The 14,070-nt window shown below is 56.6% G+C and overlaps 1 protein-coding gene across 1 annotated transcript in view; it reads left to right on the top strand.

Moving 5' to 3' along the window:
* Nucleotides 1-14,070, top strand: part of ADAMTS7 (ADAM metallopeptidase with thrombospondin type 1 motif 7) — a 59,619-nt gene that overhangs the window by 5,768 nt on the left and 39,781 nt on the right. The window contains 7 exon segments of the mRNA XM_027768977.1: nucleotides 375-540; nucleotides 1,499-1,689; nucleotides 2,905-2,988; nucleotides 3,275-3,399; nucleotides 4,345-4,494; nucleotides 5,694-5,837; nucleotides 13,791-13,935. Of these exon segments, the coding sequence (XP_027624778.1) occupies nucleotides 375-540; nucleotides 1,499-1,689; nucleotides 2,905-2,988; nucleotides 3,275-3,399; nucleotides 4,345-4,494; nucleotides 5,694-5,837; nucleotides 13,791-13,935 (1,005 nt within the window).

The raw sequence follows: 14,070 nt of genomic DNA, 5'->3' as shown, positions 1-14,070 counted from the left end.
GCTGGCCAGTTGGGAGGGGGTGCAGTGGCGGGAGACGGCGGCCTGCCAAGGAGATGCTAGACGACCCGGGGGCCTGACGTGGCTGCAGTTCTGGGCACCGCCTCGGACTCTGGGGATGATCTTTTCAGACTGTTCCTCCCAGTGAGGCGGGTGTGTGGGGCCATGTGCCAGGGCTCCTGAGTGAGCCGCCCTGAAACTTTAGGCCATGCAAAATGGTAGGACATCGGTCTGGGCGGGGGAGAGTGCAGCATGCCCGTGGTCAGCCCCACAATGGGTGCAGCTGGCCACAACCCGCAGGGCCATGCCCGCTCACGGGATGTAGGAAGAGCAGTGAGCGCCAGCCTTTCCCCTGTGACCCGGTGCTTTGTCCCCAGAAAGGTGTGTTCCAGCTCTCCAACGAGGACTACTTCATCGAGCCCCTGGACGGCGCCCCTGCCCGGCCTGGCCATGCCCAGCCTCACGTGGTGTACAAGCGCCAGGCCCCTGAGGGGCAGACAGAGCAGGGGGACCCCAGCACTTTAGGCACCTGTGGGGTGCAAGGTATGCTCCAGGGTAGGGGTGTTTCAGGAGACACACAGGACTCTGTTTTGGAAGCCCCTCTCAACATCCCCATGCCCTGTTCCACCTGGGCCAGAGGGACACAGACAGACAGACAGACGCAGCACCGTAGTGGTGCCCTTAGGCATGCCCTAGGCCCATGGCTGGTCAGGCCTGCTCGAGCTGATGCCCTGCACGGCCTCCCTCGCTCCCACCTCACCTGCATCCCCAACCTGGGCTCCATCTCCTTCGGCATCCTCCCCTCTAACCCTCTGTGGCACCCCTGGCTCTGCCAACCTTCCTTCCATGAGTGACCAGGCCGGGCCACGCCCATCCTCAGCAGGGCCATCAGCCAGGTACCTGCCTCCCCTCCCACTTGGAAGAGGTGACCTCTGCTATTGGGACCTAGAGTGTCCCTGTGCAGAGTGCTGTGGTGCCAGCCAGTCCAGGCAGGAGCTGCCCACCCACCGAGGGCTGCTGGGGTTTGGGGACTACCCAGCTGACACTGAGCTCAAGCTGCCCACAGCTGGGGCACACTTCTTGGCCTCAGTTTCCCCTGACTTCGTAGGTCCTAGGGGGCAGCCTGGGCAGAGGAGTAGGCCTCTAGTGGGCTTGGCCACCTGCTGGACACACAAACCCCACAGTTTGTCGGGCCCAGGAGGTCCCTACTATGTCCCTCATTTCCTTTGCCCCTCCCCCACAGCCTCCCTGTGAGGCAGATCAGCTTAGTTCTACTGTCAGTCAGGGAACCCCAGAATCACAGGAGAGTGGCCAGGCCCAGGTCACACAGCACAGGGTGCAGGTGGAGCCTGGCGGGGAATCCAGGCTTCTGCTCCCGGCGCGGTTCTCGTGGCCCCCTAGAGAGCTCACTGCTGAGCAGAGGTCCGAGACGGGTGTCTGGGTCGAGTTGCCAGCAGCTTACTTACTCTGCCTCACTGGGGACACTTTCCGGGACCTGCAGGGTCCCCAGAGCTGGAGTCTCAGAGGGAGCGCTGGGAGCAGCAGCAGCGGCAGCGGCGACCGAGGCGTCGACACAAGCGCTCTGTCAGCAAAGAGAAGTGGGTGGAGACCCTGGTGGTGGCTGACGCCAAGATGGTGGAGTACCACGGGCAGCCGCAGGTGGAGAGCTATGTGCTGACCATCATGAACATGGTAAGGCGGGGGCCGGGGGGGCCGGCGATGGCAGGGCCTGGTCCCTGGGCTGGGGCAGGTCAAGGCCAGGGTCTGGCCTGAGGGCCCCTCCTTCCTGTTCTTACCACTTGGGGCCTCTGCCTGAGAGACCCGGAAGCTGGCGGGAGCTCTCGTGCCTTCTTGGCTATCTGGGGACGGGTTTTCGTGGTGTGTTGTCAGAAACCAGCTTCTGACCACCCTGTCCTGCCTCCGCTGCCTGCTGGGAAGCAGACAGCTGTCCCCAGCTGTGGTCTGGCCTTGTTTATGTTCAGAGGGAGCTTTAAAAGAGCAAATCGCAGGGCCAGCAGGTGGCATGGAGGTTAAGGTGCTAGGCCAGCTTCGCAGTTCAAGTCGTGGGCCCAGTGGCTTGAAGCTTGTATGCACATGTGCATACATGCCCAGAATCCCGACAGGAGAATGGAGAAGAAATTGCGGCGTGGCCATTCCCCCTGGGGGGCAGTTTCTCACTTTCCCTCTCACTGTCTCTTCTGTGAGCTCATGTGCCCTAGGCAAATAAACAACCACCCAGAAACTTAAAAAAAAAAAAGCCAATCACTTTCACCCACCTCTCCGTTCCTCCGCACACCTTCTGGTTTCCCTCTGGGGTTCAGTTTGAAGCCCCTGTAGTCATGGAGGCCTCTGGGGGACATGTACACCACCCCCTTGGCCTCATGGCTGGCAGCCCAAGGGAGGACGGGACAGCCCAGTAGGAAGACCCTGGGGGCCTGGGTCTCACAGTGCGCTGGAGGTCTCTCTTCTGGTGCTGGGCCTGGCATCCCAGGGTAAGGGAACTGCAGGCCTGTCCCAGAGCAGGACAGAGTTGGCAGAGTCAGGGCCCTGAGAGGGGCCAGGAAGCCAGCATCTCGAGGTCTGAGCTGTTGTGGCTGCATTGGGTAGGGACAGAGCTGGCGCTCGGAAGTGGATCCCAGCCTGGTGCTCAGGACAGGCCGTGGCCCGGGGGGCTGGGGGGGGGGCTGGGAAGGCTTCTTGTCCTCCCCAGGCCCTGCCGTCACTGGGTTGGGGCAGTGTGTGTGTGGGTGCAGGTGTGGAGACGCTCATGCACCATTGCACGTGTCGACTGTCAGGAGTTGTCTGTGTGCACTGGGCAAGTCTCCCTGCATAACGCGGTGGGCCTGCTCTCGGCCTTTGGCTACCCGTGTCTTCTTCGGGTTTCACCCTGACCCATCTCTTGGGCAGGTGGACGGCCTGTTTCATGACCCCAGCATTGGGAACCCCATCCACATCACCATCGTGCGTCTCATCCTGCTGGAAGAAGAGGAGGTAAGAGGCCCCCTGGCCCTGACTGCCCCCGGTGATGGCCACCGACTGCCAGGCCCTCAACCCCATCACCCATGCTCCCCTGTGTGGAGGGGCACGGTGACAGCCTCCTTGGCCTGGGCAGTGGCCTTTGTCCCCTACCTCCACCCCGGCTGACCCTTTCCCAGGTCTCAGCTCCCCCAGACCTGGCTGCTTGTCCTCCCCCGGGCCCTGGGCCCATCCATGGAGGGGAGAGGGCCCGACCCTCGGGATGCTCAGGGAATGCATACGGCTGCTCTCTCTGCCTCAGGAGGACCTGAAGATCACGCACCACGCAGACAACACCCTCCGGAGCTTCTGCAAGTGGCAGAAAAACATCAACATGAAGGGGGACAGCCACCCCCTGCACCACGACACTGCCATCCTGATCACCAGGTGACGCTAGCCCCGGGGTGGGAGGGGCAGCAGGGGAACCTCCGGCGGGGGAGACTGACCCTGCTCTCGGGCATCCCATGTGGATGAGAATTTGCACACCTTAGCCCCAGGCTGGGTCTGTCAGCGCTTGGGAGGTCTTTTTAATTTGAAATAATGGTTGATTCTCACGGGGTTGTCAGAAATAACAGAGAGTCCCATGTGCCCTTCATCTGGTTTCCCCCGCGGTAGCATCATGCATAGCTGCTGTACGGAATTCCAGCCAGGAAGACGCTGCTGTGATGCACAGGCCGGCTCAGATTTCACCAGTTCTACGGGCACTTTGTGTGTGTGTGTGTGTGTGTGTGTGTGTGTGTGTGTGTGTGTGCATGTGTGCACACGCACACACATACATGGGTGTACACAGTGTCTGTTGGTTGTGCATCCACAGATCCAGTTAACCATGGATAGAAAATATTTGGAAAAATAAAACAATGCAAAAGAATACAAAGACCCCAGTACAGTGTAGCAACAGTTTCCAAAGCGTTTATATTGTACTGAGTGTTGTGCGTAGTACTGGGTACTATATGTAATGTTTGGATGCTTTGGATGGCTTCTGCAACCCAGTTACTCCAGACGCTGAAGCAGGAGGATCCTAAGTTCTAGGCCTGCCTGGGCAACATACAAGATTCTCTCTCTCTCTCTCTCTCTCTCTGGCTGCCCTGATCACCCCACCAGGTGGTCAAAGAGGAGTTGCTTCATCTTGCCCCTTCTGCAGCACCCCTGCTGGGCAGCAGGAGGGGTTCTCTGCACAGGCGTGCCCCCAGGTCTGCACAGGGGGCTGGCCACCACACTGGCCTGATGTCACAGAGCGATGTGGGGGCATCCTTCCTGCTCCTGTCAGGGTCAGCAGAGGGACTAGCTCCGCCTGGCCAGGTCGGCCTGAACGCTGCTTCTCTGCCCGTGCAGGAAGGACCTGTGTGTGGCCATGAACCGGCCCTGCGAGACCCTGGGCCTGTCCCACGTGGCCGGCATGTGCCAGCCACACCGCAGCTGCAGCGTCAGCGAGGACAGCGGCCTGCCGCTGGCCTTCACCGTGGCCCACGAGCTCGGGCACAGGTAACACATCTGCCCTCACTGCCACGTGGGGCTCTGGGCGGCCGGGCCATGGGTCACACAGTCCTGGGGAAGGATGTTGTCTGGGGAGGGGCGGCCAGCTGCCCGTGCACTGTCTCCACCGTGGGGCAGGGCTGTTTCCCTGCAATAGGACAGAGGCCTGCCTGGCAGCTCCGGGACTGGCCTGGGGAAGGACTTCCTGAGGGGGTTGGAAGGGGCCAGAAGGCCACGCACGGTCTGGCTGTTCCTCCCCACTGCCCTTTGTGCCTGCAATTTGACTCTTGCTTCCCACCCCATCCCTCCTGCTGCTCTGTGACCCTGGGCAAGTGCCCTGCCCTCTCTGGGCTTGTGTGCCCTCCATAGTTCAAGGGGTGAGATTTGTGATGTCCCAGGCTCCCTCTATCCGGTACGCTGCTGGGAGCTCTAAGCACGGCCACGCCCTTGGCCACCTGTGCCTGAGCTGTCTGGCTGGTGAAGGTGCAGCTCCGGGGGTTGTGCAGCAAGCCAAGTGGTGGCTGGGCAGACTGGGGTCCTCCCTTCAGAGGTGCTAGTTCCCCGGGTGAAGGCCATGCTGTGGGGCCTTGAAGCCGCCAGCGGTGGAAGAGCACTGTTGTAACTCAGCCTCTTCCTGGCTGTGTTACCCCGGGTGTTTCCTTAAGCTTTCTGTGGGTCACTGTTGTGACTCAGCCTCTTCCTAGCCGTGTTACCCCGGGTGTTTCCTTAAGCTTTCTGTGGGTCACTGTTGTAACTCAGCCTCTTCCTAGCCGTGTTACCCTGGGTGTTTCCTTAAGCTTTCTGTGGGTAATAGTGAAGAGTGGGTGAGACAGCATTTCTGAAAGTGCTTAGCACTTAGCAGGTGCTCAAGAAACAGCACTTTCCTTGTGTACTTTGCAACCATGGTCTCCGGAGACCTTTCTGGGATGCCTCAGCTCAGATCCCTCCACTCAAGGGCACGGCCTTGCGACTAAGAGCAGTGTTGGACTTGTCAGCCTGTGCTTGGGGCCAGCGGAGCTGTGGGGTCACCATGGGCAGGAGCGGGGCTGCTCTGGGTCCCCAGCCTTCGTTTCAGCCTCAGGCTGATGCACCTGGAGGAGGACCCCATGGGACACCAGCTGTGAGACTCAGTTTACATGAAGGGAACAGGGCTCAGAGGGCCTGAGACCCGCCAACTCACCCGCCCCTGGGGCCTTGCTCCCACACAGTTTTGGCATTCAGCATGACGGAAGCGGCAATGACTGTGAGCCCTATGGGAAACGGCCTTTCATCATGTCTCCACAGCTCCTGTACGACGCCGTGCCCCTCACCTGGTCCCGCTGCAGCTGCCAGTACATCACCAGGTTCCTCGAGTAAGTCCCCCGTAGCTCTGGGCACTGAGGCCAGACCGGGAGCACAGGGTCGATGCGGGAGACTCAGAGGGAGGTCAGGTCTGTGCGGGAGAGGTGAAGGCTGACGTGGGGGACGCAGTGACGTTGCAGTGCCCAGGTAGCTGGAGGTGCAGAGAGGCGCCTGATACAGTCATGAGGCCAGGTCCCAGGTGGCTTCCTGGAAGGGACATGTGAGTTAAATCTTGAAGGATGAGCAAGGGTTTGGAACACGCAGAGGGGGGAATGAATGGCCCCGGTGGAGGCAGCATAAGCAAAGGCCTGCAGACCCGAGGAGCAGGTGGTGTCAGGGAACTTCAGGACACTGAGTGAGCCTGTGTGAACAGGGGCAGGGAAGGAGGCGCAGGGCCAACCCTGTGGGCCGGTGGAAAGCCGGGGGTACAGGCCAGTAAAGGGACTGAAAAGCAGAAAGCTTTTTCCTTTCTTGTCTGTACATTTCATTTGTGATGGTGTTTCCGATGTGCTGCTTAATGTTCTAAGTAACAAAGATGTAATAATTTAGAATGTGAGTGTCCACTTCACTGTTTATTTTGTGCATCGCCGATTTGAAATGCAAATGTAAGAGTGTTTAACTCGGCCCAGCCTGTGGCCTGGTGGTTGGGTAAACTAGATCCCACACGGCTGACCGCACAGTTCGAGTCCCAGATAAGATGGTCTGAGGAGCACACCGGGCGTGTGTGCATGCATGCCCAGAGTCACGAAAGGAAAGAGAAGGGATCACAGCATTTTTATTTACGGTAGAGGCATGAGAACACATGAGAGAGGGGCAGGGCACCCTCCCAAGGCCCAGTCATGCTGCGATCCCCTCCTCCAGCCCATCAGGGTCCTGGGCACATGCGTGTGCACCCGGCAGGTTTTCAGGACAGGGACTCAGACCACAGTCAGCACGTGGCTTCCAGCTCCACAGTCTGGGGGCTGCTGCCTGAGCCGTGGAGCTGGCCCGGCTGTTGGTTTGCTTTGATGCTGACTTTGAGGTCAAAGGCCACACTCCCTCATGAAATGGAGGGCATGTTTCCCTGTCTCGTCATTCCCAACGCTGCCGTCGAGAAGTCCTCTATCATCCTCATTCTCAAGCCTTTGAACGTGCACATTTTAAAAAAAGAATGATTTAGTCAATTTTATTTATTAATTTTTAATTTGCTATAGGGCACATGTACTCACCAGAGAGAGACAGAGAGAGAGGAAAGAAGAGAAAGCAAGCCACCACGTCTGGGACTCGAACTGCAGTTGACCATGCAGGAGTCCAGCACCTTAACCACCATATTACCTGCTAGCCCCTGAATGTGCCCTTTAAAAAGTCTCAAAGCATTTAAGATTGTCTCTCTCTCTTGGGACCAGCAGTTGGCGTAATGGCTATGTCATTGGACTCCCATGTAGTCGACTGCGGTTTGCGTCCCGTACCCAGTGGCTTAAACTCACGCCGGGCACATGTGCGTGCATGCCCAAGATCCCCAGAAGAGAATGGAGGAGAAGGGATTGCAGCGTGGCCATCCCCCCGGGGGGGGATTTCTCGCTTTCTGTCTGTCTCTCTCTGTCTTTCTGGTGAGGATACGTGCCCTATAGCAAAAACCTCACACACACACAAAAAAAGATTGTCCTTCTCTCTTTTTAGTGATTTAAAATTTCACAATTATGTGCTTTGGCCTATTTTTATTATTTTTTTTTGTTACTCCTTGGAGCTGTTTAGTCTAGTGTCCTTCAGTTCCTGGAAAGTTGTATTATTCGATAGGTTTTCTCTCTCTTGTTTCTCTTTCTGGAACCTAATAACTGTTTTCTTTCTTATTTTTCATTTTTTAACTTTTTTCATCTGTTTTCTGGAAGCACCAGGTTTATATTTACCTTATAACCTTTCTATTAAAGTTTTGATTTTTGTCTCTTATACTTTAAGCTTCTTGGACTTTCTTACTCACTAGATACTCCTTTGTGTTACCCTAGTCTTGTTTCATGAGTACAGCATCTTCTCTTATCTTTCTGATATCAGTTTTTACTTATGTGGACATTATTTTTTTTCTTTTGCTGCCTGAAATGTTTTCCTTTCCTTTGGATTACAATTTTTTTTAGAGGTTTTTTTTTTTTTTTTTTTTTTGCTATAAGGCACAGGCACTTGCCAGAGAGACAGAGAGAAAGCGAGAAATCACCTCCCAGGAGGGATGGCCACACCGCAGTCCCTTCTCCTCTATTCTTTTCTTGGGATTTTAGGCACACACACACACTTCCTGGTGTGTTTTAAGCTGTCTGGTCTGGTACTCTAACCGTGGTCAACTACGTAGGGGTCCAACATGGCCACTATGCCATCTGCTTGTCCCTGGATTACTTTTTTTAAAAAATTCTCTTTTACATTCAAATATTTTTTTACATTCAAATATTTTTTTTGGAGAGGTTTTTGCTATAGGGCATGTGTGCTCACCAGAAAGACGGAGAGAGACAGAGAGATAGAAAGTGAGAAATCACCCCCCCAGGTGGGATGGCCACACTGCAATCCCTTGTCTTTCATTCTAACCTTGGGATCTTGGGTATGCATGCACACATGCCCAGTGTGAATTTAAGCCACCGGGTCTGGGATCCGAACCACGGTCGATTACATGGGAGTCCAGTGATGTAGCCTTTACGCCCACTGCTGGTCCCTACATTCAAGATTTTCTTAAAATGTCTTGGCTGTATTCACCAATGGGAAGAAGACAGAGATGCCAGTTGGGCGGGTGTGGACTTGGGTGGGCCTTTCTTAAGTCACTGCCAAGGGACTGGTTGAGACGGGGCTGTCTCTTTGGGAAACCCTCTGATGTCAGCCTGTGAGGTGGTTTTTCAGTGATTCAGTTTCCAGCTGGGGAAGCCTCCTTCTTCCCTTAGGGGAGTGCAGGTTTGGCTGCAACCTTCTGGCATCCAAATGGGGAAGGGGCCCAGCAGGTGTCTCCCCCTTTAGTGGTGCCGTCTGCTTGTCCCTTTGTCACTGTGGGTCCCCTGCCTTCACCCTTCGTCTCTCTGTGTCTGCTGTTCCTGGGCCAGACCCTCCTGGTTCACCCTCTCCAGAGAGTGACCTCCGGCCCCTCGCTGAGTGGGGTGGTGCAGTCGCCCAGCCGTACAGGGTCAGGGATTAGCTGTGGACACTCACCCAGCCTTCGGTCCTCAGCCCTCCTGGCCCCTTGAGGGCCAATTCCCAGGCCCCACCATGGCTGTCCTTCCGGGCTGTCCTGCCCTGCAGCACTGGGCTCTCAGAGCCTGCTGCCCTGGCAGGTCGGCTAGTGCTCGGCATCTGCTTTCCGGCCTCCAGGGTTCCATCGACGTCATTCACGCCGTCCTCGCTGCTCCCTCTCCCTCTCCCTCACCCTGCACATTTATGACCAGTTTATTCCTTAGTGCCCTCGTAGTGGGGTTTCAGAAGAGACAACAGATAAATCTGTCTACTTTACAGGACATGTTCTTCTCGAAGTCCACTCCCTGTGGTTTTGTTGTCGTTTTGTTTTGTTGTTTTTGCTATAGGGCGTGTGTGCTTGCCAGAGACAGAGGGAGGGACGTGAGAAAGCACCCTCGGGGGTGACCCTGTGCAATCCCTTCTCCATTCTCCTCTTGGGATTTCGGGAACACACACACATGCTCCTTGTGTGTTTTTCAAGACGATGGGTCTGGGACTTGAACCATGGAGTCAGCCATGTGGGATTCAGCCGCCTTACCTTCTGCGCCTCCTGCTGGCTCCCCTGCGGGGCGTAAGCAGGGACATGACCACATCCATTCGGTATGTGAGCTGAGGACGCTGCCCTCCCGTGTTGAGGGCTTGCTGGGCTGGGAAGTGGTCCCGGAGGCAGAGCGCAGTTCATTTGGTGCTTAAGAGCCTGGACTCTGGCCCAGGTTTCTGCCCGTGTTGGCAGACAAGCTACGTTATCCACTAAGTGTCCAAAAATGGGGACACTGCGACTGCCTGTGTGTTTGTTGGGGATTATAGCACAGAGCCACCCACAGGGCGAGCACTCAGGGTGGACTTGCTAATCCTCTCGTTTCCACAGTTACCAAGTGATAGGTCGTGTGGACGGAATCCAGGGGCGCGGCCCTGCAGGTAGACGGGGCGTGTCTCCTCCCCCAGACTGAGGCAGGGACAAGAGAGCTGGGAATCGGAGTACTGGCCGGGGCAGTGGCTGTCAGTGCCCTGAAGAAGAGACAGGATGTGACAGAAGGGACTTCACACCCACGGGGCCGGGTCCTGTCACCTCACTTTGTTTCCTACTGTGTCCTGGCTCACAGGCCTTGGGTCCCACTTTGTCCTCGACCTCCCAGACTCACCCTGCCCGTGCAGGCTCTCTGTTTTCTTCTAATAGCCGGCAAGCAAGGGGTGTTTTTCAGATTAAAGACAAATGAAGCACTATAAAAAAAAATTAGGAAACAGATAAACCTTTTTTTTTTTATTTGCTATTGAGCATGTGTACTTGCTAGAGAGAGAGAGAGAGACCTCACTCAGCGGATGGCCATGCCACAGTCTCTTCTTCCCTCCATTCTCCTCTTGAGATTTTGGGCATGCATGCACACACGTGTAGTGTGTTTTTCAAGGCACTGGTCTGGGACTCGAACTGTGCAATTGGCCATGTGGGACCCAGCTGCCTTAACCACCACACCACTGGCTGGCTGGCCTGAAACCTTTTTTTTCTTTGTAATAGAGCATGTGTGTATGTGTGTGAGAGAGAGAGAGACAGAGAGACAGTGGGACAGAGGGAAACAGAGAGGAGCACCCTGCAGAGGGTCTGGTCACACCAGGTGCCTCTTCAGTCCTACAGCCCGTGGGATCGTGGGTACTCCCACACATGTCTGGCGTGTTTCAGGCTAATGGGGCCTGGTTTTGAACCATCGGCATGTGCAATCTGGCTTCTCTCTTTCTTTTTTTTTTTTTTTTGGAGATGTTTTTGCTGTGCACTTACCAGACAGACAGAAAGAGACAGAGAGACAAAAAGCCAGAAATCACTCCCTAGGGGGGATGGCCACGCTGCAATCCCTTCTCCATTCTCCTCTCCGGATCTTGGGCATGCACGCACACGCGCCCAGCGTGAGTTTAAGTCACCAGGTCTGGGACTCAAACCACGGTCGACTACATGGGAGTCCTGCGACATAGCCATTACGCCAACTGCTGGTCCCAAAATCTGGCTTCTCTTGAGCATCATATTAGCCCTGCACCTTGTAGCAGACCCACACAGAAAATGTTTAATCAGCAAAGTTAAAATAGTTTACTGCGATGGTGAATACCACCACGTGAGCAGAAGGACACGCCCAGCCCCACATTATCGGAAGCAGTATTTCTATTTTGAAACGTGAGGGTCTTTGAAGGGTTCATGGAAATGAGTATTATGAAAAAAATCTGTGTCTGGATTTCAGAGGTTTTTGTACCAAACAAACTCACGCTTTAATGACGTTTTCCCACAAGCTGCTTCCTCCCCCACCACAAGCTTCTTGACGTCCGTTTGCACTTCTCTGTGAACCCTGTGGGGTGGTTATTGTTTAGGACTCGGTATTCCACCAGTTCCAAGTTTCAAAATAACCTATCCGGCCCTTCTGACCCGGCCTGCTATGGCGTGACACTCCACAGTCTAGCCCGACCTTCCGCCTCCACTCCTGTCCCACAGGCTGGTCGGAGGCAGGGGCATGGGGCGTGCTCCTCTACTCCCTACACCCGTGGGATGGCCATCCTCTGAGACACAGCAGAAGGCTGTCACTTCCCTGAGGGACGTGGGAACAGCCTTTGGCGGCTACCCAGAGCTTTCCTCCCAAGGGGTGGGTTACAGGTGACAGTGCCACTGTCCCCCCCCCACACACACACACATCGCCTCACCCAGTGTCCTGTACTGTAGTTACACGGTAGCCAGCTGGGGGGTCCCCGGGAATATGTCACTCAAAGGCCCAGGCGCCTTCCAACCAAAGCTTTCATTATTTAAGCTAAAAAGCGGCCAGCAGGTGGTGTGGAGGTTACAGAGGCTGGATCCCACCTGGACCTGGCAGCCTGGAAACACACCCGGCATGTGTGCGCGCGCGTGCCCAAAACCCCAAGAGGAGAGCAGAGCAGAAAGGGCTGGGGGTGGCCATTCCCCGTGGGGGTGCTTTCTCCCCGTCTCTCGTGACCACATGAGCAAATAAATAAATAGAATAATAAAAACTGGACCTAGCAGGTGGCATGGTGGTTTAGACAGCTGGATCCCACATGACTGACTCTGCACTTCAAGTCTTGGACCCAGGAGGTGGAAAAACACGCCAGATACATGTGTGTGCCTGGCCAAAATCCCAAGAGGAGGAGGGATGGTAATGTGGCCGTTTCCCTTGGGGGGCGATTTCTCACTTTAAGTCTCACTGCCCGTCTGTCTCTCTCTGGCTAGCGCACATGCCCTATAGCAAAACTAAAAACCAAGCCATGCCTCAGTGGGTTAATATTGGGGAGTTCCACTGTACTTCCAAGTAAAAGGGCTTTGCACCTTGTTAGTTTTGTGTTAGAGCTATAATGTATACATACATTTAAATATATCCATTTAAAAATAAAATGTGGGATCAGCAGTTGGCGTAATGGCTATGTTGCTGGGCTCCCATGTAGTCGACCACGGTTCGAGTCCCAGACTGGCGGCTTAAACTCATGTCGGGCACCTGTGTGTGCATGTCTCATGTCCCGAGAGAACAGAGGAGAAGGGATTGTGGAGTGGCCAACCCCCCACGGGAGTGATTTCTCGCTTCTGTTTCTTTCTGTCTCTCCAGTGAGTGCACACGCCCTATAGCAAAAATCTCTCTTAAAAACAAAACAAAACAAAAAGCCAGAAAACCAGAAGAGGGAGAATGGGAGAGTGGATGGAAAGTCAGAATAGTTTCCACCCCCACAGTACCCCGGGGCTTGTTCCCAGCTGACACCACCCAGGGTGTCCCCAGCACCCTGGCTCCAGAACAGATGGACAGACCAGCCTCTGTCCTCCTTCAGCTGCTGGAATGCCCTGTGGACGTGGCTTGGGGCCTGCAGTGAGGCAGTGAGGGTGGAGAGAGGGTAAGAGCCTGAGCCAGCCAGGGCTTCCCAGGGCCTCAGCACCAAACGAGATGAGAGCCAGTGGGAGGCAGGGAGGTGGTGCCGCCTGCTTGGCCGGAGAAGAGCCCATCTCCCCAGCCGGATCCCCCTCTCATCTCCTCTGGGGTCCAGCAGCAGGGCCGAGTCCCAGGAAGGAGAGGCCTGCTCGGATGGGCAGGGTGTGTCAGCCTGCAGCCCACCCTACGTGGGGAACACACCGAGTGAGGTTTGTAGGCAGCACCAACTGTGGGCTCAGACATGGTTTCCAGAGCGCAGTGGATGGACCGTGCCTGCCCGTCTGGCCGGTTCTCTGCCCCTGCCAGCGAGTGTGACTGGAGGAAGCAGGAGGACCCCAGGGAGCAACTGAGGCAGGCAGGGCAGCCCTCCTCCCAGGGCCACGGCTACCCTCGGGACCTTGCTCTTCTGCAGATGGCCCCAGGTCTGCCCAGGGTGTGGCCGTGGGAGGCTCTGTTACAACTGTGATGTGACGTTGTCCAGATTCGTGTCTGGGCTGCTCGGGGTCTGGCTGGGGCTGCAGGCTGCAGGAGCTCGGAGCAGCCCACGTGAGGCCGGGGGTTGGGAGGCCTCTCAGGGAAGGGCGTTGGGCTGCTTCATGGGTAGGATTGGAGGAGTGAGGTGGAGGCAGCAGCTGGGCAGAGGCCTGGTCATGGGGAGTGGGGTGCCCAGGCAGTGAGAGGAGAGACTCGGGGACCTCGGGTATTAGGTGGGAGGCGGCTGGCCGAGTGCAAGGCCAAGGCTTTCCTACACGGTGAGGGCCTTGCGCCCACCCCACCTCACCACCCTCCCACTCACCCCACCCCGAGGTCTCTGAGGGTCTCGCTCCGGCAGGATGTCCTCCTGCCCCGGGGCGCAGGCCTCACCCGTCCCCCATCCCACCTGTGCAGCCGCGGCTGGGGCCAGTGCCCGGGCGACCTTCCTGCCGAGGACATCATCGATTTCCCCACGGTGCCGCCTGGTGTCCTCTACGACGTGGGCCACCAGTGCCGTCTCCAGTACGGGGCCTCCTCCGTCTTCTGCGAGCACATGGACGTGAGTGGGCCATGGCGGGCACGGGTGGGGCCAGCAGATGAGGGGCCCGGAGGTGGCTGGCTGGGCCCCTGTGCATGGCTGAGACAGTGACCTGTGGAGCCAACGGGGGGGGTGGCGGCGGGCGGAGCCCCGGGC

Source organism: Tupaia chinensis, unplaced genomic scaffold (genome assembly GCF_000334495.1).
Source record: "Tupaia chinensis unplaced genomic scaffold, TupChi_1.0 Scaffold000078_1, whole genome shotgun sequence".
Lineage (NCBI taxonomy): Eukaryota > Metazoa > Chordata > Mammalia > Scandentia > Tupaiidae > Tupaia > Tupaia belangeri.
This window is presented reverse-complemented; position numbering and strand designations above follow the sequence as displayed.